Below are 26,255 nucleotides of genomic sequence, written 5' to 3'. Positions count from 1 at the left end.
TATATATATATATATATATAGAGAGAGAGAGAGAGAGAGAGAGAGAGAGAGAGAGAGAGAGAGAATTATGCTACTATACTATCAATAGTACCAAGCCCTTGGTACTATTGAGTTTTTAGCCGTTGGATGAAAGGATGTGCGGTTAGGATGATAGTGGAAACCGGTTAAATTGATAGTGGTCCCCTAGGGTTGAGTGGGTGGTTGGTTTAATAGTATAATCTAACGGGTGGAAATGATCAACAGGTAGATCTAACGGTAGAAAACTCAATAGTACCAAGGGCTTGGTACTATCGATAGTATAGTAGCCGGACTCTATATATATATATATATATATATGGGGTGTATATATATGTAGCATTTTTTCTTAGTTCTTGCATGTATGCATTTTTTCTTTTTACTTTTTTCTAATTAATGGAATGTGCACCAGATGAGGTATATGTGATGTTAGAATTATATTCTGATTTTTATGTTTCTAAGTTCTCAGCTGGAGGTTTAAAAGGGGCTAACATTAATAATTTTATGATTGTCACAAAGAGGAATCTTGATGTAAATAACCTTGAATTTTATATTCCACCTATTTATGACAAAGAAACTATATGCATAAGGGGAAATGCTTATTTATTAGGGTATTCTTTGTGTGATCTCTTACTATCGATGATGCATGTACTGGCTTGTATTGTACAAACAAATCTGTGTGACGCGCGTATCAGTATTTTAGCACATCGATAGTCGATTCAGCATTAAAGGGTGTAGAACGCAGCGAAAATATTCATTCGTATCTTTTAGCAGAAACGATTCGCGTCAGAACACGACGAGCCCGGATCGTAGAGGTTGATTCACGTATTCTCGAATCGTCCAAAAAAGTCTTCTAACGCTCCAAACTCACAGTAGATCGAATTACAAACGAGCACGATCTCTAATCTATTGTTCAAGACCCTCTAGAATAATAGGTTAATGAATAATGAGGTTTCTATGTTTCTCTCTTAGTTTTCTTGTTGTCTTTCTTATTTCATCTTATGTGAGATTGCTCGTATATTTATAAGAGATTTTAAAATTCTAATAAATACGTAAGAGATAAGATCAAATTAATTCATAATTGTTATCCTAATATGGTTAGAATTTATCTCTAATTAGCTTTCTAATTTAAAAGCGAGATTAATCCTAGTCCAATTAGACAATATAATAACCGTCAGATCGAACCCGATTATGGGCACACCCGATTCGATTTAACCGAATGCCAACAAAGGAAAATACTTTGGGCATCCTTCGTGGGTCACAACTGGTTTATCGCTATTATTGCTAATGTATTAGCATGGCATGTATTGCACAGGTGAGTCTGCATAAACATCAATATGTTAGCACATCGGCAACTTATAAGAGCAACGTTATTAGAAAAATATTTGAATAACTCTCGCGAATTACCACTACTATAGCTAATATATATACTAGTTTATGTTTGCACTCCACCAGTGAATTTTTATGTGGCACATCAGTATGTTAGCACATCGACAGCTAGCCCATAATTAGTGGCAATAAAATGGTGAAATATTTATGTACCTCTTGTGATTGTCACAATTATTGTTAATTTGTTGTTCTGTACTACACATACGTGAATGCCTCGATCAATATGCATACATCAACAGCTTATAAAGACAGTATTATTTAGATTGTCATTGCATACTGGTGTGTGTACAAATATGGACTACACAATTGTGAACTTATTAAAGCATGTAACACATCAACATATGTTATATTAATATTGCTCTTAACTTAGTAACAAGTAGTCCAAGGGGTCATCATTAGCTCTAGAGTACCTTTAAGCAGTAGTAGTGCCCTAGGCATATGCCTTAATTACTCTCCAATCTTTCTTTCTGAGACAAATCTATGCCTGGCACTTACAGTGGCCACTGCAATTAATTAACCACCAATATGATCTCCAAAAGAAGCGAAGCTTCCTCCCTCATTAGCTCTACTTTTCATGCATCTCTTGATGTCTCTCTCTCTCTCTCTCTCTCTCTCTTGANGGGTTGAGTGGTCCCCACTGGGTTATAGTATTTAATCCAATGGTTAGAAATAATGAAAAGAGTTGATCCAAAGGCTAAAAAACTGGTAGCAACAATAAAATTTTGCTACTAATAGTGGCGTCCAATATATATATATATATATACCTTATATGGGGTGTATATATATGTAGCATTAATTTTTTCTTAGTTCATGCATGTATGCAATATTTTTTTACTTATTTCTAAATAATGGAATGTGCACTAGATGAGGTATATATGATGTTAGAATTATATTCTGATTTTTATGTTTCTCAGTTCTCAGCTGGAGGTTTAAAAGGGGCTAACATTAATAATTTTATGATTGTCAGAAAAGAGGAATCTTGATGTAAATAACCTTGAATTTTATATTCCACCTATTTATGACAAAGAAACTATATGCATAAGGGAAATGCTTATTTATAAGGGTATTCTTTGTGTGATCTCTTACTATCGATGATGCATGTACTGGCTTGTATTGTACAAACAAATCTGTGTGACGCGCGTATCAGTATTTTAGCACATCGATAGTCGATTCAGCATTAAAGGGTGTAGAACGCAGCGAAAATATTCATTCGTATTTTTTAGCAGAAACGATTCGCGTCAGAACGCGACGAGCCCGGATCGTAGAGGTTGATTCACGTATCCTCAGATCGTCCAAAAAAGTCTTCTAACGCTCCAAACTCACAGTAGATCGAATTACAAACGAGCACAATCTCTAATCCATTGTTCAAGACCTTCTAGAATAATAGATTAATGAAAGATGAGGTTTCTATGTTTCTCTCTTGGTTTTCTTGTTGTCTTTCTTATTTCATCTTATGTGAGATTGCCCGTATATTTATAAGGATTTTAAAATTCTAATAGGTACGTAAGAGATAAGACCAAATCAATTCATAATTGTTATCCTAATATGGTTAGAATTTATCTTTAATTAGCTTTCTAATTTAAAAGCGAGATTAATTCTAGTCCAATTAGACAATATAATAACCGTCAGATCGAGCCCGATTATGAGCGCACCCGATTCGATTTAACCGAATGCCAACAAAGGAAAATACTTTGGGCATCCTTCGTGGGTCACAACTGGTTTATCGCTATTATTGCTAATGTATTAGCATGGCATGTATTGCACAGGTGAGTCTGCATAAACATCAATATGTTAGCACATCGGCAACTTATAAGAGCAACGTTATTAGAAAAATATTTGAATAACTCTCGCGAATCACCACTACTATAGCTAATATATATACTAGTTTATGTTTGCACTCCACCAGTGAATTTTTATGTGGCACATCAGTATGTTAGCACATCGACAGCTAGCCCATAATTAGTGGCAATAAAATGGTGAAATATTTATGTACCTCTTGTGAGTTGTCGCAATTATCGTTAATGTGTTGTTCTGTACTACACATACGTGAATGTACTTGCGACAATTAATGCCTCGATCAACATGCATACATCAACCGCTTATATAGACAGTATTATTTAGATTGTCGTTGCATACTGGTGTATGTACAAATATGGACTACACAATTGTGAACTTATTAAAGCATGTAACACATCAACATATGTTATATTAATATTGCTCTTAACTTAGTAACAAGTAGTCCAAGGGGTCATCATTAGCTCTAGGGAACCTTTAAGCAGTAGTAGTGCCCTAGGCATATGCCTTAATTACTCTCCAATCTTTCTTTCTGAGACAAATCTATGCCTGGCACTTACACTGGCCACTGCAATTAATTAACCACCAATATGATCTCCAAAAGAAGCGAAGCTTCCTCCCTCATTAGCTCTACTTTTCATGCATCTCTTGATGTCTCTCTCTCTCTCTCTCTCTCTCTCTTGAGCAATATATAGACCCACAGTTGCAGAATCCAAGGTGCTTAATTTGAACACCCCACAGTTGATTTCCATTGGGAAATGAGCCTTAAACCTCCCCCTTTATGTAATGTACTATTCCTTCTCTCTCACACTCTCTCTCTCTCTCCCTCCCTCTTTGTGAGACCACACAAACTTTTGGAATTTAAAGGCACCCCATCACCTTGCCCCATCCTAAACTTACAAGAAGCTTCCTTGAGAATTGCACTCTCTTGGGCACTGTTCTCTCCCTTTATATCTCTCTCCCTCTCTTTCTTTCTCTAGATCTCTCTCTCTCTCTATCTCTCTCTTTCATTCTTTCTCTCTCTCTCTCTCTCTTTCATTCTTTCTTTCTCTTGCCAACTTGCATGCCTCCCTTACATTTCTCTGAGACCAATAAAGGCAACTGCACCATCTCTCTCTCTCTCTCTCTCTTTTTCTCTACCAAGACCAAAAGAAAGGAAAGCACAAAAGCTTCTCCAAGTGTAGAGAGAGAGAGAGAGAGAGAGGAACACTACATACATGCATACATGTACTTATACTCTCCTTTTGATTCTCATGGAATGGAATATGGGAGAGTGATAATATGTAGGGCTATGGGGAAAAGAAGATATAAAGAAAGAGGAGATACTCTTTGTCCCCCTCTCCCTTTGCCTTGCTCAACAAAAAGAAGAGCAAAACAAGAAAAATACCCAACAATTCATATAAATGGTCATCACTCATGCTAAATCTTTCAAACATATTTATATATATATGCACTTTGGCACTACATGAAAAACTACATATAATTTGGTTGTGCACTTTCAATTTTTCTCTTGAATAATATGACATACAGGTTCTGCTTGAATGCATAAATATCTTATTCGGTATATTTTTATGATTTACTTGACAAACTTTTGTACTTTCGATAGATAAGGAGTATGATTAATTAAATGTCTAGAATTAGGTAGTATATTCAGCTTTCAAGTCATTTTTTTTTAATAAGAAAAATCATTTTGTAGGTGAAATATATTATCCTATCAAATCATGAATATTAAGACCTTTTAATTAGGACCAAAAATCAAACTTTTCTCTTACAATCACACTAGAGAAAACTTATTCCAACTTCCAAACAGGCTGATCCTAAGCACCCTCAATTTTATGAATTTGTGAGCTTAACTATATGCATTAGTAAACATTTGATGTGTTAAATCTTTATCCTTTACCTCTCTAAGTACCTTCCATGTAAATTTCTTGCCATGGTTCAAAATGCTCTCCGCCATGCATGAGAATGACAGTGTTAAAACTACATTTTCTTCTTTCCTTTTTTTTAAAAAAAACTGGAACAATCTTTTGGGTACATATATACATAGAAACATGCAAATATACATACATACATACTTATACACATGCACACATTATACAATGATAGAAGATATATATACATATAGGTAGAGATAGAAAATATATACTTTTGCAGGTATATGCACCATGTAGGGTGCAATGGAGTAATACAAATACATGTAATTGTTCTTCTTCTTTTCTTTTCTTTTTTTTGCCCTCCCCTAAAGAAGGTGTCACATGCATGTAATCTTTAGAAGCTCATTGCATGCAATGATGAGAGTAACTAATAACTAGGGCCAACTAACATAAAGGCAAAGGCCAAAAAGGGTTCCTGCATGCATTGGGAAACACCACAACTAAATCTCCATAACAGCTAAAGAGTAATACTCTAATCACAGCACACTCAGCTTAATAATTAATTAATTAACCTAGCTAGCTAGCTATATAGCTTGGGAGATGTGAAGCATCACTAGTGAATAAAGATTATTATCCAATATGTAATTAATTGTGTTATTCTTTTGATATGGAATTCAAATTACTAAACATGAGGCATGGGAAGTTTAATCCCTAGTTTCTACTCAACAAAGAAACAGTGAACTTACCATACATATGCATACATATATATATGATAAAAAGTTAGTAGCAAGATGACTATTTTATGAGCTAGCTAGTTAGCTTTATTTCTTTTTAATTTCTCTCTTTTTAAAAAATTTGTAATTATCTAAGCCATATATATAGTTTGGTATTGCCATGAGACAAAATGCACCCTATAACTTTGTAGTTCAGGAGCTAAATAAACTGATTAGTGCAAAACATGAAAAGTGATTGATTAGCATAATTAAATTCTTTGAGTTTATTTATTTTCATTCTAAGCATATAGTAAAGGAGGCATGCATATATATATATACACACACACATGTTCTGGGGTATTAATTTCAAGGTTACAATGCAGTTTCTGCTTTGAAAATTAAAAGTAAACAACAGAGAGAGCATATATCCAACAACAAAATAGAAATAGCCTAATTTAATATATAGATAATAACATGAAACTCCTCAAGAGAACTGTGATAATATGAATCTAGAATTTTGGATATAAATAATATAGAGGCATATTCTTTGGAAATTAAATTTAGGGTTATGTTATTCAAATTTACATCTAAAATTAAACTACGTATGCCGACAACATTAAGTAGATAGGATGGCAAAAGTAGCTAACAGGAGTTAAAGCTAAAAGGAATCGATTCTCGCATGATACTCGAGCAATTTACTCAAGTTAATGTCATAGTGCTAGTACCAGGAGTTTATTTACTCGTGTATATAAATACATATGCTATCAATGGTGTTTCTTTTTTTTTTGCTAAATTCATACAAGAGAACTAAATAATTTACATGCATATTTTAAGCTCATCCTTGGTCAAGAGACGCCAAAAGGCCGCAAATTATAAATGTCTTAATTAGCAACTCTAATAGCATCAATACCTAACGCGTACAATCAATCCTAACACTAACTCTTACTCTTGATCCAATTACTTGATCATAAGAACCAATTATATTTGTAGAATTACAAACCTCACTTCCTTATTAGAAACAAAGCGCGAGTTTCCAATAGCTCTTCATGGAGATGGCCTATCGAGCTTCGACGTGCCCTCGAACTTCTTATTCCCCGTGATATCTAGCATTGGCTTCGATTCATACACGTTCGCCATCGAACCCATATCGATGCTGCTATCCATCATGGATGGTGCAATTTGAAGCTGATCACACTTAGATGCTTCTTCTTGAGAACCCAATTCTTGAAGACGAAGATCGTCAGCCCAAATCATGGGGCTCTTACCGTTCGATCCGTAAGGGTAGGGCCTCTTCTTGCTTCCCATCGCAATGCTTTCGTTTGTAGGGAAGAACATGTCGAGGGGTCGCTCGATTTGCTGTGGAATTTCTAGATGATCTCCGCCATACAAGTGAAGGTCTTGGAGAGAAGGAAAGCACATGGGAGAAGCCATTTCTTTCATGGAGACCATGTCGATAACTCCTTGCGTATTATTTCCTAAAGCTTTGGTGTAGCCTCCCAAGCCAATGTTACTATCTCCTTGGAGAGTCTCATAAGCTTTCTCTAATATAGTTTGCATGTACTTCCCTTGAGCTTCAATCCTCATTTGAAGATGTTTTTGCACCTACACTCATCACACAAATAAAAAAATTAGCTTGATTAATTAGTAAGTGTGTTAATTGTTACACTAATTATTAAGCAAAAGAAATATTAATCTTATATAATTTACCTCTAACTGTTCATGTAATCTTCTTTGGACTTCCATTTGCATCCGTATTGCTTCGGTTATGTGCACATTCCTGCTACATGATTTAAAGGCCTCCAACAATCTCAATACCAAAGTATTTCGATAAAAGTTTGTAAATATATAATCACACTTAATTTTTGGTTAATTTTTTTGAGTCGATTATACTCGCAACTTACTCGTTCATGGATCGACCCATGATGCTCGATGAAGACGGCGCATTTCTTTGCATGCTCATATTAGCAGCTGCAATAGTCAAGAACAGTACAGCTTTGTGATCGATACGTGAAGATCGATTATAAACAGTATATATGTAATTTGCGAACTTAACAAGAAAAATGAAAAATTAGTAAAAGGGTAAATATATGTTAAGAGCAACTTTTATTTAGCTAAAGAAAAGCAAAAAAACATCATATAAATATACATAGAGAGAGAGGGGGGATCGAGAAATTATTTGTGTAGCTACGATGATTTAATTTAACTTCTCTTACCATCCTTTACCGAGTGATCGTTGAATTCCTTGTGTGGTTGCTTCCCTAGCCTGAATTTCTACAACAAAATTGTTAAACAAACAACTTAATATAAATACATATATATATATATATATTTAGAGAGAGAGAGAGGGAAGAAGAAGAAGAAGAAACTGAAGAAACCCTAATTTTACTTAAGTTCATGTTATAACAAAATAATTAAACTTATATATACAAAATATATATATATATATACCTGGAGATGGCTCTTAAGGTGGTAGAGAGTGAGACCCTTAACTCCCATAACTCTCATGATGGTCTTTGGTGTAGCCTCTACACAACCAAAAACAACCAAAAAAAAGCCAAAAAAAAAAAAAAAATCTTATCAAGTTCATAAACTGTAGATTCATCAAGAACAGCTATATAGAGAGATGAGAGAATAAGAATAAGAAGAGGGAGTTATATATATATATATATAGAGAGAGAGAGAGAGAGAGAGAGGCTTCTTGGAAGGGAACATGATTCTTTCTTTCTTTCTCTCTTTCTTTGTTTCTTTGTTTCTTCTCTCTCTCTACAAATATATTTTCTCTCTTTCTCTCTGTATCCTGGTATAGAATTGATGCAAGAGATTCAAGGGAGAGAAAAAATTTTATTGTTTTCTTTTTTTAAAAAAGGAGGATATTTGGAGGAATAGGGTTCTTCTAGCTCCCCCTTTTTTTTCTTTTTCTTTTTTTTTTACTATATATATGGAGAAGGGCTTTAATATATTAAGTTGGTCTCCCCCCCCCTCTCTCTCTCTCTCTCTCTCTCTCAATGCTTCTCTTCTCTATATATGAAAGCCATGGGATGTTATTCCAATACAGTGATAAAAGCCACCGACTTCAAGTGTGCCTTTGATAAAATATGAGAGAGAGAGAGAGAGAGAGAGAGAGAGAGAGAGAGAGAGAGAGAGAGAGTCTTTTTGGAGGAATTATTCTTATAATAGTCACTAGGAGCTTTTTAAATACAAAGGAATAAGAGAGAGAGAGAGAGAGAGAGAGCCATGCAATTATATTGGACAATAGAAGAGAAAGAAATGAATTATTGCATGAACCAAGCTCTATACACCAGGTACTCCATAAATTAAAAACCATATATTGTGTCCATATATACAATCTAGAGATAAATTGTTAGGTATATGTTTTTTGATGCTAATATCCTATATCTCAAAAATTATAACTAGTTTTTTGAATGTAAAGAATAGTAGGTTCTTTAACGCTGTTATTTTTACAACTACGTGCATATATGTTAGGGAGTAATAATAATAATAATAAAAAGATTATCAAAATGTATTAATGTTTATGTATAAATTAACTATAGAATGAAGCTAGCTAGAATACTTTTGATAGTGAAAAAACAATGTTTACTATATATATTTATTTCAAATTCTTGAATATCTAAAATTTAGTGGTTGTAGGTGAAATAGTATAGATCTACTGAAGGACTAAAAAGTTGATAATTAATTAACACTATTTATTTATTATCAATAGTATTCTAGATAAACTCATATATGTATTATATATTTAATATATATATGTGTGTGTATATAGACCATGGTTCATGCAATGATCTCTCTCTCTCTGCGTCAATATCTCTCTTTCCAACACACACTTCTTTTTAAATGGAGCAATCACTTGTTTTTTTGGCACTCTAAAAAAAATATATGTATATATATATATATACACTTCACATTAAGAACTTGAGGATTGGATTCAGATTGCATAACCAAGAGTTTATTAATTAAGACCATCCTCCATGACTTTACCAACAAAATTGCTTTCATGATCCTCACATGCATTTTAAGATCTCCATGATGTTGACTTAACTACAACAAAATGTCAAAAACATGCACTTAGTCCTCTTTGTTGTTCATATTTTTATGCCATCTATGAAGTTCCTATATACATACATATATATATATATATATATATATATATATATATATATATATNTAATATCATATTAAGTTAAATAAAAATAATCATTTTTTTCAAAAGCTTAAGCTAATATATAAGAGAATTGTATTTTTAACTTATATTCAACACTTTCTCTCATAGCTATACTTGAAACTTTTTAATAGGCCAAAACGTAGACTTGAATTAAAAGGAAAAAAAATAAATTACGCTAGGAGGCTAACGGGACTCAAAACTCAAGAATTTATATTCTGATATCACATTAAATTAAATAAAATAATTATTATTTTCTAAAAGCTTAAATTAGTAGAGCATAATATTTTTGATATTTATATTCAACATATATCGATTACAGTAGTTGCCAACTTAATAAGCACATATGAAGTTGAGGTAGTAACAATTTAGTTACCTGTTGCAACACCAAATTAATATTATTATTGCTACCATTGGAAGTGAAAGCATTAATTAATAGAATATCAATCACTAAGTAAGTTTGTTTTAAAAACAATTATTTCCTTTGCTACAATATTGCCATATCCTTGTATATAGTTTATCATTTAAATTTATTCCCCCACCCAAAAAAAGAAAAAAAAAAAAAGGAAAAGAAAAAGTGTACTTCTCCTTTCCTGATGATATGCATATGATGGGAAAAGGAATCGAACTTGCCCTACTCAGAGTTTTTCCATGAAACATATTTATATATGTTTATATATATATATATATACACACACACATACTTATACTTAATCTAATTATTATGTTTGAAATCAAATATTAATTATATTTGAAGATATTTTTTTGGATATCCTTTTGTTAAACAAATGATCATTTCAACGCCATCATCATTGATTGATCGATCGATCGATCGACATCATAATCATTATCATCATTAATGTGATGTATGTAGGGTACACAAAAAAAATTAGTTGTCCATTGTTGCACATCAAAGTACAAATAGAGTACAAATTGTGTTGATTTAATTATTATTACTACAAGGAAAGGGGTATTGATCAGTGAGTCTTAGGAGTTGGTGGTTGGGCATGTACACATCAACACATAAAGGCCATTGCAGTGGAAGTGTGGAACCATTATTTTGTGTTGGTTTGTAATTAATGTATAATCACAGAGAAGTTCTATTTGTACACCCCAAAGGAAAAATACAGATTTTACACTTTTCATTTCAGAATTTATAAAAAATCAAATAAAATTAAGTAAAAAAAAAAAACTAAATTATAGAAAATCCTCATGTAAATATTAGTTTTTTTATTTTTCTAAATAACTTTCAAAAATTTATATTTTGCATCTTTAAAATTTCAGAAATATTTTCAGAGGGTATGGCGTAAATTGAGAAGGCAAAATGACCAAATTGTCCTTACTTCTTCAGTAAAGAAAAAAAATAATTTTTTAATACATTTCTGTTATTTTGAAAGGCATTTTCAGTTTAAATTATTAAAATGGACGGAGTAGCAATGGAACCGTGACGAAGAGGGACTAAATGCAACAACTTGAAATGTTGAGGGAGTAAAATATAGATTTTTAAAAATTACAAAAGAAAAGTAAAAAAAAATGTATTTATAAGCAAATTTTTGTAATTTAGCTGTGAAAAAGTAATGTGACAACTGAAAAATAATAATCTTTAGATGAAGAAAATATAAAATATATATTTTTTCTAATTCTGGGGTGTACCAGTAGTATTATTTATAAATGTACATGTTGGGTGGGGACCTATGGATATCTCTTTTTTTTTCTCTTTATTGTTGGGGCTCATATGAATAGCTTTAGTAGAATAGAAGATTGTCTCTCCTATGCATATGTCACTATAAAGCAAAATAAATTCCCATCACACAAATGCATACAAAGTTTAATAATAGGTCAAACCCCTTTATTTTGACACCTATATAGGTCCCACTGAGGTGGAGCATTTCCTTGGATTGGTCCACCACATCAGTGTTATATGCTCAGTGTTAACTAATTTCATGCTCTTTTTTTTTTTTGGAAATCACCACCACTCAGTACATTTTTCACTTTTCAAAATAAAAAAAAAAGATAATTACTTATATATTCCTGAAAAATTTTCGACTTTCTAATTTATCCTGTTAGAAGATAAATTTATAGTAAAAATACTCTTTTTATATTCTAAGTTATTTCAAGTGTATTCTTAGAATTAAATTCTGTCGGTGAACTGTTAGTAATAGTCGTTATCTTTGTAAAATTACTATTTTACCTTTTCAAATATACCCTTCTACTATAGCCAATTTTTTTCATTTGCCCTTAAGTCAGGGGGCAAAAAAATATTTTGATTTTTGATCTTTTCAAATATACCCCTCTACCATTGTCAACTTTTTTTATTTGCCCTTAAGTTAAGAACAGAAAGAGATATTTTGATTTTTTTTTTTTACTTTGGTAGATATTTAATTTACGTTTAACTCGAGATAACTTAACGGGTAGTAGTTCCAGGAGTATTTTTGAATAATGGAGAAATATATGAGGGGTATATTGAAAACAAAAAAAAAAAAGTAGGAATAAATTAGATATTTCCGACATTTTGAGGGGTATATAGGCAATTATTTCTTAAAAAAATTAGGGTAAACTTCAAATACCATCCCTATAGTTTCGCACTTTCTCACTTTAGTACCCTATGGTTTAAAGTGTATCAATTTAATATCATATGATTTCATTTTTCTTTTTTCGTAAGCTCCTCTATTAAAATTTCGTTAAATTATGTACAAAAAACTTCAGATATCTCATCTAGATTTATTGAATATTCACTTTAGTATCTTTTAGTTTTAACTTTGTTTTTGATTTAATGAAAAAAAATTAATAGAGAGAATAATAAAAAGAAAAAAAATAAAATCACGGAATAATAAATTGATATACTTTAAGCCACAGGAAGCTAAAATTAAAAAATACGAAATCACAATGGTGGTATTTGAAGTTTTTCTAAAAAAAGGCCTTTTTGGCAAATGGCCCCCTGAAAAATTTTATTTTAAAAATAGCCCTGTCAAAATTTAATTTGCAAAAATGGCCTTGGTCCTGTCACGCAGACGCCACACGTCAGCGCCACGCGGGCAGGACTGGAGCCAGTGTGTTAAGTTGAACATGGTGAACCATTCACCGTGTTCAAATACAGTGAATGATTCACCGTGTTTCATATTTATATTCATTTTCTTCTCTTTTAGGGATGTCAACGCGTCGGGTTCGGATCGGGTTTTCAAAAACCCGAATCCGAATCCGAAAATCAAATTAAAATCCGAACCCGAATCCGAACCCGGCGGGTTGTAAAAATCAATACCCATATAACTTTAATATATGGATATGGGTATAGATTTTTAAAACCCGCCGGGCTCGGATTCACCGTGTTTGAACATGGTGAATGGTTTACCGTGTTCAACTTAACACACTGGTCCCAGCCCTGCCCGCGTGGCGCTGACGTGGCGCCTGCGTGGCAGGGGCAGGGCTATTTTTACAAATTAAATTTTGACAGGGCTATTTTTAAAATAAAATTTTACCAGAAGGCTAAATTGAAAAAAAAAAAAAAAAACCCTCTAAAAAATTATCCAAAATTGGTCCTTCTCATCAGCTATATATGAACTGCGCAGTCATCTGCCCTCCGTTATAAATTCTGTCCGTTCTCGAAATCGCCATGACCTACTCTGTATATTTCTCTCTTTTCAAACTTTTTTATTATAGATCATTTTTCTTAACAATATATTGACGGGCTCCTTTTTTTGACATGTATACTTCCAACTAAGGCCAAAAAAAAAAAAAAAAAAAAAAAAAAAAAAAAAGCATCATGAACAACAATGAGTGGTGAGAATAATTTAATTTCTCACTACAGTTTAATAATTTTCTCACTTTTCAAATTTTAAAGATAATTTTCCTCCGAGTGGTGAGAATTTAAAGGAGAGGGTGATCCACATTGCACTGATGTACCTCTTTATATAGTGGGATAATTGCATGTATCCCCCTCAAAATCGTTAAAATATTTTATTTATCCTTTTTTTTTTGTTTCAAATATGTTCTGCGTGTATTTCTCCGTTATTCAAACCGTCAGTGCCCGTTAAGTCATCTCGGATTGAATCTGAGTTAAATTTCTCCCATAATTAAAAAATAGTGAAAATACCTATTTTGCCCCTAAGTTAAGGGCAGTAAAAGAATATATATCTGAAAAAACAAAAAATTAAAATACTTTTTTTGTCCCTAATTTAAGAGCAAATAATAAAAACTGGTGACGGTAGAAGAGTATATTTGAAAAGGCAAAATGGTAATTTTACAGAAATAACGACTGTTACTAATAGTTTACTAACATAATTTAACTCTAGGAATATATTTGAAAGAGAATTTGGAACCTTAAATACCCAGTAAATCTCTCTCTCTCTCTCTCTCTCTCTCTTCAAAATTTAAAGATTATTTTGTAAGTTTATAATGAGCCAGTGGTCCACAATTGACATGGTGGACCAGGTCTAGGCCATAATATGGAGAAAGAGGATGAGTGAGAACCATACAAATCTCTCTCTTTCTCTCTCTCTCATGAAAGAAAACTCACAACAAAGTTTACTCAACAAAAATCAAGGGAATAGATTCTTTCTTTTAAGACAATTAAACAAGATTCTTCTCAAAGCTTCTCAAAAACAAAAATGGTTTTTGATTTATATAAATATAATATTGTACAAAAGTACAATATTAATTATAAAAAGTGCACTTCTATTTTTTAATTAATAGAAACCATTAAATTCTCCTTTATGCAGCTTAATTTTTGCCTAGGTTTAAGTTAGTTAATAACCTACACCTAGTTGTAATTAATTATCCTTCCATTTTTTTTTTAATTCCATTTTTTAATTATTTATTGATAATGGATAATCCATTCACTATCCAACACCAAATCCAAGAAATTAAGTATAGGATGTGTCGAATAATAATAAAAGTATAAAACAATGCATGTTGAGAAAACAAGCACATGTTTTTCACACTATTAAGGTGTGTACATAAATAATATTTTTTTTAAAAAAAAAAGAAAAAGAAAAATTCTTCTACAATAAAATGGATTATTATTGGAAGGGTTGTGTTAGTGTATTACAAGAAATATATGTATCATCTTTAATTAATGAAAGGAAATATCATCTTTAAAAGTCGTGTTTGACCTCCTTAGCTTCTTGAGTAAATTCTCTAGTTTTAAAGAATTGGATACTTTTTTTTAACAAATTAGGGATATGGAGCTTTTGTTGTGGCATAAAAAGTTGAAATAAGGGCTTTTTTTGCAAATAGCCCCTTCATAAAATTTTATTTTAAAATTGGCCCTGTCAAAAATTTATTTGCAAAAATAGCCCTGCCCCTGCCACGCAAGCGCCACGTCAGCGCCACGCGAGCAGGGCAGGACTTTGTCATTTTTTGGCTAAGGATGTATTAGTATTGGACACGGTGAATGGTTCACCGTGTCCAATATGATATTTGTATTGGACACGATGAACCATTCACCGTGTTCAACTTAAACTCCTGCCCCGCCCGAGTGGCGTTGACGTGGCGCTTGCGTGGCAGGAGCAGGACCATTTTTGCAAATAAATTTTTGACAGAGCCAATTTTAAAATAAAATTTTATCAGAGGGCTATTTGCAAAAAAAGCCCTTAAAATAAACATACATAACCAAAAGTAGGCCTATACTTGAAGTTTTTGCTTAGCAACAAAAAAAATTTTTAGTGCTTCCTCAAAAAGCTCGACTTATAAAATACCTTTTTGTCGAAGTTCAAACCAATCGAAACAAAGCCTTAGGCTCCACTTGGTTATTCTAGGCAAAAGGTGTTATATGCGCGAGAACATGCGATAAAAAAGTAGGTAAAAACGTGTTGAATTTTTCTGAATTATGGGTTATTTTGAATTGACTACTTAATCTTTCAATTTGTTTGATTTGAGTTAACAATGACACTTTGAATTCAAAATTTGAGTATGTCGTTTATACTTTATGTAATTCGCGCAATTATAAATTTATTAAAATAAGTTACTAGTTTAAATTTTGAAATCAAAATATCGTTGACTGACTCAAATTAAAAACACTAAAAGGTTGAATAGTAAAAAATCAAAATTTTGAGTGGTTAGGTAGCCGATTCAAAATACTCTACAATTCAGGTAAGTTTTGTTTCTGTAAGTAATAAATGTATAGCAAATTATGTAACTCACACTAATTCGGTTGAAATATAATTTCTACGATCCCACTAAAAAGCTGATCAGAAGTATATTTTTATATGGTTTCAGTCCCAACTCCTTCTAACTCCGTTACGATATACAACTCCCGATACCAAACAAATCCTTAGTCAATATGTAGTGATGATTATTAATTACCAAAGAAATAGTCTTTAGTTTAGGTAAACTCTATACATTCTTACATACCCTTTTAGTTTTTTCAAATAATATATAGCAAATTATGTAGATCGCACTGATTCGATTGAAATATATATAATTTCTGCAATTCCACTGAAAAGCTAATTAAAAGCGTATTTTTATATGCTTTTAGTCCCAACTTAGATGATTCTCGATACCAAACAAATCCTTGGCCAATGTGAAGTGGGTGCATTATTAATTAATTAATTAATTACCACAATATTAAGTACTAGCTCAATGGAAAATTCTAGCTAACCCCATGAGCATCAAATGATTCCTTCCTAAGTCCACGTGCAAAGGGTTATTTGCACATATATATATATATTATTATTATACTTAATAAATAAAAATATATATATATAGATATAGAAATATGGAAAACTTCAAATACCATCGTGTAGTTTCACACTTTCTCACTTTAGTACCCTGTGGTTTAAATTGTATCAATTTAGTGCCTTGTGATCGATTTCACTAATTTTTTTTGTTAAATCGGTGACAAGATTAAAACTAAAGGGTACTAAAATAAATATTTGATAAACCTATATAGGGTATTTGAAGTTTTTTGTATATAATTTAACAAAATATTAACGAAAAAACTGACGAAATGATAAAAATGAAACAACATAACACTAATTTGATGTACTTAAAACCACAGAATACAGTAAGAAAATGTAAAACCACAAGGATGGTATTTGAACTTTAACCATATATAGGTTTATATTTAACACTTAGCTCATTAAGCTCCCAAAACTCTTCTCCATTAGCTTATTAGATATGTTAGCTTAGATTTCAAGCAGAGATGCTACTTTACAAATGATTCCTTTTTATTAGAATATATTTATTGCAGCTACTCTTTCTTGGCATGTTTCATCATGCAGGNCTTTTTTTATTATCAAAACAGTAATATATATATATATATATATATATATATATATATATATATATATATATATTTGAAAAGTTTTTATTTAACACTTAGCTCATTAAGCTCCCAAAACTCTTCTCCATTAGCTTATTAGATATGTTAGCTTAGATTTCAAGCAGAGATGCTACTTTACAAATGATTCCTTTTTATTAGAATATATTTATTGCAGCTACTCTTTCTTGGCATGTTTCATCATGCAGGTGCTTTTTTTGTTTTTCCTGGATAAAATACAGAAAACTTCTTATAAATATTTATGTTTTATTTTTCTGACTAATTTTTAAAAATATATATTTTGCTCTCTTAGAATTTTAAAAATATTTTCAAGAGATTACGGTGTTAACCAAAATATCCTTACTTATTCTATTAAAAAATAATATTTTTTTAATATATCTTTATTATTTTAAAAAATATTTTCGATATAAATTATAAGAAATAGATGAAATAGTTATAGAACCCTCACGGGGAGGGGAGTGGTAAAATATAGGTTCTTAAAAGTTAGAAAAAAAAAGAAAAACAAATATTTACAGAAAATTTTTTTATATTTTGGCACTTTTTCTAATTATTGTTTATACATTAATGTGATATAGCTCAATTATACCTTCTCGGGTGAGTGATATTTCGGTTCTCAAATTTTAATTTGTCGCTATTAAATTTTATAATCTAATTTAGCTAACTAAAAATTAGCGTACCTCTTGATATGGAAGGGGTATTTTTTTATATTAACAACTCATCAATATTAATTACTTAATTAAATTGTAATAAATTAAAATTTGACGACAAAAGTGTCACAAAGTGAAATTTAGCCTTAAACATATATCAATAAAGGTCTGGACACATATGCCAAAAATAAATAATAATAATAATAATAATTTATTTCAAGAGTAATGTTATGCTCACTCATTTTACAATTTTTTACTCACATGCTAATGGGAAGGATTTTGATTGCAACATTGATATAATAATTTATGTGAACATAGAATAATAGTAATCATAATTGCCAAAGAGAACCAATAAGAATTGTCACATAAGCATAGATTAATATTTTAATTGGGCAAAGAATCTTTCAAATTTACTTAGGATTAGCTTTAATGGTGGAATCATTTAAAATAATTATGTAGTTGGTTAACTAATTGGCTTAGCTCTTTAAATAACTTCTCTACCTGAAAAGCACAAATTCAAGTAGTTTGCAAACAAAAGATCTAGTTTTATTTTTTTTGAAAAAACTTCAAATACCACCTCTGCGATTTCACACTTTCTCACTTTAGTACCATGTAGTTTAAAGTATATCAATTTAGTGCCCTGTGGTTTTATTTTTATTTTTTTATTATCGCTTCCGCTAATTTTTTTTATTAAATCAGTGACAAAGTTAAAGCTAAAGAGTACGAAAATGAATATTTGATAAACCTAGGTAGAGTATCTGAAGTTTTTTGTATAAAATTTAACAAAATATTAACGGAAAAGCTGACGAAAAGATAAAAATGAAATCACAGGACACTAACTTGATACATTTTAAAACACAGGGTAGTAAAGTGAAAAAGTGCGAAACCACAGGAGTGGTAACCGAAGTTTACCCTTTTTTTTTTTAATGGTGGAATTTAGAAATAAGCTTCAAAATTTTGAAAGTAGTGTCTACAATTTGTAATCAGGTATACCTTTTCCAGTGGACTATCAGGATTCCTTCAAACAACTCTCTGCACAAAATCAACCAAATTAAGAGACAGAGTTGTTAATATTTATTCAAATAGTTTTACTCAAACAGCTGTTTAGTAGAAGCCCATCGAGCTGAAACAAATCTTAGAGGATGCATCAATCCATATTTGCATTAATAAATAAGCCAATCATTAGAGATACCAAACCTCAATTACCATCCTTAGTAGCACTTTTTCCTAAGTATATATATGAGCACACAATTTATGTATGATAACTGCAAGGGGAGGTGTGAACAAGCATGATAAGTTAGTCAATGATCTGTTCATCATGATGAGATACTTGAATATATTAATAGCTAAAGACACCATCAAGCTTTTCTAAAAGCACTTAAGGTGCTAAAAGGAGATTAAGAGAAGAGTCCCACACATTCACTTTGATCTCTCTTTCTCTCTCTTTATATCTTTACTTTCTCCCTTTGAATATTTTGTGCTACTATACTAAGATTTGTAGGACATGCACTTTGCAGCTTAAGTAATACCAGTAAAGACACAGGAGGATTCATACCTGGCAGCAGAGAAACCCCCCTGCACAAAAAAAAAAAAAAAGAAAGAAAAAAGAGATTAGGGTGCTTTCATTTGCACTTATCTCGACGTCAAACTCAGAGCAGTCAGATGTAAGTTATCCATCAGGCATTTAGTTGCCTGCCAAAAGTCCCGAGTATGCTTGATATCGTCCCCCACCAACACAAAGCCTGAGTTCATAAGATCAGAATTGCACGCACTCGCACCCTCGAGTAAATAAACACCTCCATTATGGGTGTTGCTACTCATGATTTCTCAACTGAAAGAGGTAAAGAGTAAGGTGGTGAACCTCTCTAGCCCTACTTAACAGAACTTCTGAACAACAGATAGCTGGTAAAAAGAAAAGTAAAAATAAACGTAGAAGCTCTAAAAATAGAAGCTCTAATTGCAAATCCTACTACCATTGCAACACGAAGGTTGTATGCATAATGAGAATGTAGTACTTGACTAAGAAGCCCAGCCGCAAAGCCTAATGGCTAAGAAGTAGATTTGGATCAAATTGGTTAAATCTAGTTTATGGAGACCTGTTTGAGATTAAGATTGATTTGAAGCCTCAGCTGTTACCAGTGTGATTAACATAGCACCAAAATGTAGCTAGTACTGGATGTGGCTAATTGGGCCTCATTCAGAGCAACACCTGAATTAGGGTTTAAATTAGGGCTTAACCCATCACCAGCCTTAAAACCAGAAAAAAGAAAAAAATATAGTGAAATCTTAAAATTAAGCAAATGTTACTAATTTTCTGATAACTACTGTGAATTAATAGTTTTCTGATAACAATTTCATAATAGTAGTCAAAGAAAATAAGCAAATGTTACTAATTTCAGTTTCTATGCACAAAAAAAAAAAGAAGTCATTTTAATTTATTATTTGGTTGGCAAGATTTCATACATCTAACAGTGTGGCAGGAGGAGAATTACCACTAGATATTAATACCAGTCACAACAAATGCTAACAAATGCTTTTATACTAGCTTATTGAATTTCGCTTTATTTGTTTTAAATTAGTACAAAAAGTGCAAAACCATCTCATATAACTTGCACAATCATATCTAAAAGGAAAAAAAAAAAGAAAAAACCTCCATCAGTAGAAATTTTCTTACAAAACTTTCATGAGATTGGCGACAATAAGGTTAACCCCGAAGCAGTAGAAAGTAAAGAGACAGCAAAAGCAGAAACCAAACATTTGGCAAACAAAAGAAAAGTCCGCACCGATTGGCCGTTGCAAGATGCTAAAATGAGCATATCAACACGAAAAACGTAGGTTCCAATTTGGAGCTTCTTCTTCTACCTTGAGCGAGTAACTGTCAAGGAGATTATAGCGGAAAAAGACATTGTTGCAACTTTTTGAAAAAACTCTGTGCTAAAAGCACTCCTGCAAAAGTTCCAGCGAGACCAAACAGCCCCTGTAATTACCGAGATCAAAGCATTAAAACAATAGAACGAAAAATATCCATCATTGACATTTAAAAGCTACCTCATCACACGACCCAACCGAAAAGGCTACACCAAAACCCTTTTCCCTAGTTATAATGAATGCACTTCTCGCATTTAAGCCAAAATTTTGTTTAATTCTGGTTTGTTTTTCAATATTCATGTCGAGAATAGAAAAAGAAAATCAATTATGGATACACTCCTTTCAAGCAAATCGCACATACACATAATTGAAGCATTGGAAGTATTAAAGTAGGGCAAATGTGTGATTTGGTTTCCATTTACCGTCAAGTATGAGCAGTCTCAATTTCGACAATAAGAGCTTTTCCTGCAAATTCCGAGGTGCCAATTTGATGCTCGGAATTCAGATCATAAAGCGTTATTTTGATTTGACATAACAGACTTTTATGGGTGTTACATTTTCTAACTTGCCTTGTCCAAAAATAGTCGGCAGTTGATCCCTCAGAAAATTTTTCAGTGACTTCTCAAGTAAAACACCAGTTAATGTCGGACTTTCAAATTTGATCCGCTTATTTATTTTCACAATTTCGAACCAATATATATCATCTATTGAATTGAGAACACCGAGCTGAAATATCTGATGCATATATTCATCATTAGGAGTTTCAGGGGCATTTAAATAATCAAAGTTTCTGTCTCAGCAGGTTCGTGGAAACAAATTACCAGTGAAACTGATAAATTTTGTTTCATATGGTTAACAGATCGGCAAAATTTCTCCAAACCTGATAATCTGAGTAAACTTTACGAAATTGGTTTACCTAAATCTCCTAAGAAGCAGGATTTGTCCTTGTAACCAAGCACATGGCATGCGATGCACCGACTGCAACAGCAAAGACATGATGAGGGCCCAGGTCGTCGTCCTCGCTAAGGAAATTTACTTTAATGGGAAGCGGTTGGATGTCCCGCAATCCGGGGACACCTAGTTGACAATCCCTCGCATTTCCCCACATGTATAAATTTCCTTTCTCTGATTTCACCACAAAAAAAGAGAGTTGAGTTAATCTAATTATTATAGTGGTGTTCATTAATAATTTATCACATTGGAATTTTGTATAGACCACTCTATATCGACAAAATGGTATGTATATTTGAATGCACGCCTTCCCGGTAAACAGTTTTGTGCACTGGGAAGTTCTAATCTGAAGTAGTGCTATCCCATACAATTCAGCCAATGAGGCTGTCTTTAGAGCCAAACCCCTTTTCAGCATGAAAAGTTCTCGACTCAAGTAATTTACACACAGATTTGAACTTTTGAATGGTACACCTACAAATTTGGTAATTTCTAAGGGTATGCATGCGAATTGAAATTTCTGAGGTGTATACATGCAAATATGTGTATCTTTAGGGGTATATATAAGCAAAAAAATACTTATTGCATTTAGCCCAAGAAATATGGTCATAAACAAAACAAATCAAAACAAAACAAAATAATTGATATGCCAGGTGATGAGGATGAAGATGTTGATACAGTAGGCTTCAATTGTTATAAACTCTTACCTGAAACAGCAGCTGAGGATGAACCGCCACAAGCAATATAGACAATTCGCTCATTGGCTAAAGCTTCGATAACAATAGGGTTTTTCTGATTTTGGATAGAAGGATGACCAAGTTGACCGTGTCCACCATGTCCCCATGAAAGAACTTCACCTTTATCTGATCACATCATAGGGCATCAGGTTCAGAGAAAGAGAGGGCAAATTAAGCTAGAATGAGTTAAGCTAGAATGCCTTTCGAAATATTTACCTCTCAATAAGTTCATAATGGACAGTAGGGCACAGGAATTTCACTGTTATATATGATCTACGCTACTTTGAAATGTCGATAAATCACAGCTGGCGGTTTTTAGATTGTTTCTAACTAAACCTCAAGCAATCTCAACAATGAGAATTTTAGTTGTAGGCATATTGTTTTTGTACTGTTGATAGCTTAGAACATTTGAATTGACTGAAGTTCTGACAGATATTGTTGTCCATTTATATCAATTTTAACAGCTCTCAATTAGAGAATTGTATGCCACATATTTGTAAACCTGTTCATTTCACATTGTCCATACAAACAGGAAAAGGACACTAAGAATCCAAAGATAGCCTAGAATCAAGATAATCTTTCACAGCATGAATCTTCAATTATAATGCCATTACATTAATTTTGAGTAGTATTTTAGCACGAGTATTCACTCAAGCAAATCCTAATGTGTGAATGCACTTTAAACTTTAAAGTAGGTAAAAATATGAAAAGGTGGATGTTTTTCTGACACTATCGAACCATTAAAAGTATTTCTTGCAATTACTTACCTGTCAAGGCTAAAGTATGGTAACCGCCACAAGCTATCTGAACGATGTGGACATTTTCCAAGCTTTGAATAGGCTTCGGCCTCCAATCACTGGTATTGTTCTCTCTTCCTAGTTCAAAATTCGAATTTGCTGCAGGATACTCAAGAAAAACCGAAAAAAACATCACTAAGAGCTACCACCATCAAAAATGTTGGCAAAAATGCAAATCTATGGATTTTAGCAACCAGATAACAAGGCATAGAAGTAGGAAAATTAAATAATTTTACTGATAAATACTTGTGCAACAAACCAAACAGAAAGAAGAAATAGGATTGTTATTTTCCCTTTGAAGGAAGAAAACGATAAGTTTCTCTTACTACTCCACTATCAAACCATGCATGACCATGATAAATAAACAGAAAATCATGCAATAGAAGTGATGCATATATTTATGTAAATATCTCAAAAGCCTCAAAAAATGAGAAAACAAGATCGGACTACGAGTTAATAATGCATATAATTACCTCCCCAACTCCACACCTGGCCATCTGAAGTTAGCGCCATTGTGAAAAAACCGCCACAAGCTACAGCTGCTATGGGCACAGGCAATGCATTTACTTTGGAAGGGATACTAAGCGAGCCTGCTTCGCCGGGCCCACCTCCACTTCCAAGCCCTAATCTGCCGTCACCTTCATCACGGCCCCAAGTGTAAAGTTCACCTGTCAGAAAATCACTCAACGTGTCAGGATAAACGGGAACATTATTTTGAATTAATTTATAAAAAATTTAAGGATAAAATGCAGGAAAACCTCCTATAAATACCATTTTTCTCACATTTCTGTCTGATTTTTTAGACCAGCATTTTGCCTTATTTACCTATAAGAAAAGTAATAGATATTGCCACATGATTTGTAGTTTAGCAGGCCGAAAATATAGAGTTTCCAACATCTTGGGAATATTATATGAGGTTTTACTGCAACTTAGCCATACTTCACAAGCATGTTTAGAGCTGAAAAATTGAAAGTCGCCAATTCCAATTTAGTCAAACACGAATTTCCTCATCCGTTTAACATAACTTCTCAAACAAGTGAAAATTTTGGTCTGAACAAATATGAGCTTGACTATATACAAGTTCCGCAAAAACTTGTCATTCATCTGTTAATAGTCATCTATGTTTCAAGGCAGAGGGCATTTCGCACCAATAATTCTATCGGCTAAGAATTTCATAATGATTTATGGGTTTGCTTAATTTCCATACTGATCTATACATTGCACTTCCGGGCCTTTTGCAAGAAAATCTATACTCTCTCTCTCTCTCTCTCTCTCTCTCTCTCTCTCTCTCTCTCTCTCTCTCTCTCTCTCTAGAGAGAGAGAGAGAGAGAGTTGGACTGGAATACTATTAATAGTATTTCCCTTTCTTGCTATCAAGTTTTTAACCCTTGGATGAAAAATTGTAGGGTTAGGATGATATAGCCCCTTAGAGTTGAGTGGTCCCCTAGGGTTGAGTGATCCCCACTGAGTTATAATATTTAATCCAATGGTTAAAAATGATCAAAGAAATTGATCCAAAGGCTAAAAACTTGATAGCAAAAGGGGGCAAATACTATTAATAGTATTCTAGCCCAACTATATATATATATATATATATATATATATAGTGAGGCTACTATGCTTCTGGAAGCACGGAGCCTTCCGTGCTTCCAGGTCGTTTTCGATGTTGCGACTTTCGAATCGTCGATCAGCTCTGTTAAACTTGATCTAGAGTATTTGAAGTACCTAGAAAATAAATTTTGCAATTTTTCGATATCATTTGCCTAGTGAACTAAGGGGCTCAAAATCAACGGCTGAAAATAAAAATCTTACAAGACGTGATAATATGACATTAAAATTTTAGATCAAAGATATCGATCTTGTTTTATATAGTATAAAGAATTTTCAATCAAAATTTTACGTGATTTGGATATTTCTACACCGTTAAACTTGCAAACGGCTCACCACGGTCATTAAAATTATTAATTTTGAGTCCCTTCGATCATTAGCCAAATGATATCGAAAAATCATAAAATTTATTTTTTAAGTACTTCAAATACTCTAGATCAAGTTTAACTGAGCCGATCGACGATTCGAAAGTCGCAACATCGAAAACGACCTGGAGGCACGGAAGGCTCCGTGCTTCCAGATAGCATAATAGCCTCACTCTATATATATATATATATATATATATATATAGAGTTGAGCTAGAATACTATCGATAGTAAACGAGCCGTTTTACTACCAATTTGTTTTCGATAATAGAGCTTCCAAATTGACGATCGGCTCCGTTAAATATGATCGGCTCCATTTAAACTACCTAGAAATCAAATTTCGCGCACTTTCGATATTGTTCTTTTATTCATCAAGTGAACAGAAAAATGAATGGCTGAAAATGAATATTCTTTAAAAAATAATGATAGGAGTCTTGTAATCAAGATCAAGAGTATAGATCTTGTTTTAAATAGTTTAAAGAATTTTCTAACAAAAATTCAATTGATTTGGATATCTTTACGCCGTTAAACGAGAAAACGCCTCTTATCGACCATTAAAATTACAAATTTTGAAACCCTTTGATCATTAGGCAAATGATGTCGAAAAGATTTGAAATTTGATTTCTAAACACTTTAAGTGGTATAGATCATGTTCAACGGAGCCGATCGTCAATTTGGAAGCTTTATCGTCGAAAACAAATAGGTAGTAAAACGGCTCGTTTACTATTGATAGTATTCTAGCAAAACTCTATATATATATATATATAGTTGGACTGGGCTACTATTAGTAGCAAAATCTCATTGTTGCTACCAGTTTTTTAGCCTTTGGATCAACTCTTTTCATTATTTCTAACCATTGGATTAAATATTATAACCCAGTGGGGACCACTCAACCCTAGGGGGACCACTCAATATTAGCCGACTAATATCATCCTGACCCTACAATTTTTCATCCAAGGGTTAAAAACTTGATAGCAAAAAGAGTGTTTTACTATTAATAATATTCCAGCCTAATTCTATATATATATATATATATATATATATATA

At 32.5% G+C, this 26,255-nt stretch overlaps 2 protein-coding genes across 8 annotated transcripts in view; both read right to left on the bottom strand.

Annotated features, from left to right (window-relative positions):
• Positions 6,480-8,310, bottom strand: LOC109718107 (myb family transcription factor APL; the record flags this gene model as incomplete). Its single annotated transcript, XM_020244127.1, is given in 5 exon segments — positions 6,480-7,387; positions 7,493-7,565; positions 7,687-7,753; positions 7,999-8,056; positions 8,234-8,310. Coding segments are annotated over 5 exon segments (833 nt in total), but the record flags the coding sequence as incomplete, so codon positions are not given.
• The window catches only part of LOC109718899 (ultraviolet-B receptor UVR8), a 9,267-nt gene continuing 1,823 nt past the window's right edge, over positions 18,812-26,255 (bottom strand). Inside the window, exons 3-9 of one of the 7 annotated variants that reach the window (XR_002218540.1) lie at positions 23,709-23,903; positions 23,206-23,334; positions 22,409-22,564; positions 21,670-21,878; positions 20,669-20,862; positions 19,441-19,460; positions 18,812-18,917 (exon numbers count right to left, since the gene is read on the bottom strand). Coding sequence is in view for 1 of the 7 variants with exons in the window: in XM_020245372.1 (XP_020100961.1) it covers positions 21,679-21,878; positions 22,409-22,564; positions 23,206-23,334; positions 23,709-23,903 (680 nt within the window). In the remaining 6 variants the exon portion in view is untranslated. The other 6 variants (XR_002218543.1, XR_002218539.1, XR_002218542.1 and 3 more) reach the window with 6 other exon arrangements.

Source organism: Ananas comosus, linkage group 12, assembly GCF_001540865.1.
Source record: "Ananas comosus cultivar F153 linkage group 12, ASM154086v1, whole genome shotgun sequence".
In the NCBI taxonomy this organism is placed as follows: Eukaryota; Viridiplantae; Streptophyta; class Magnoliopsida; order Poales; family Bromeliaceae; genus Ananas; species Ananas comosus.
The sequence above is the reverse complement of the archived record's forward strand: the minus strand, read 5'-3'. Positions and strand labels throughout refer to the sequence as shown.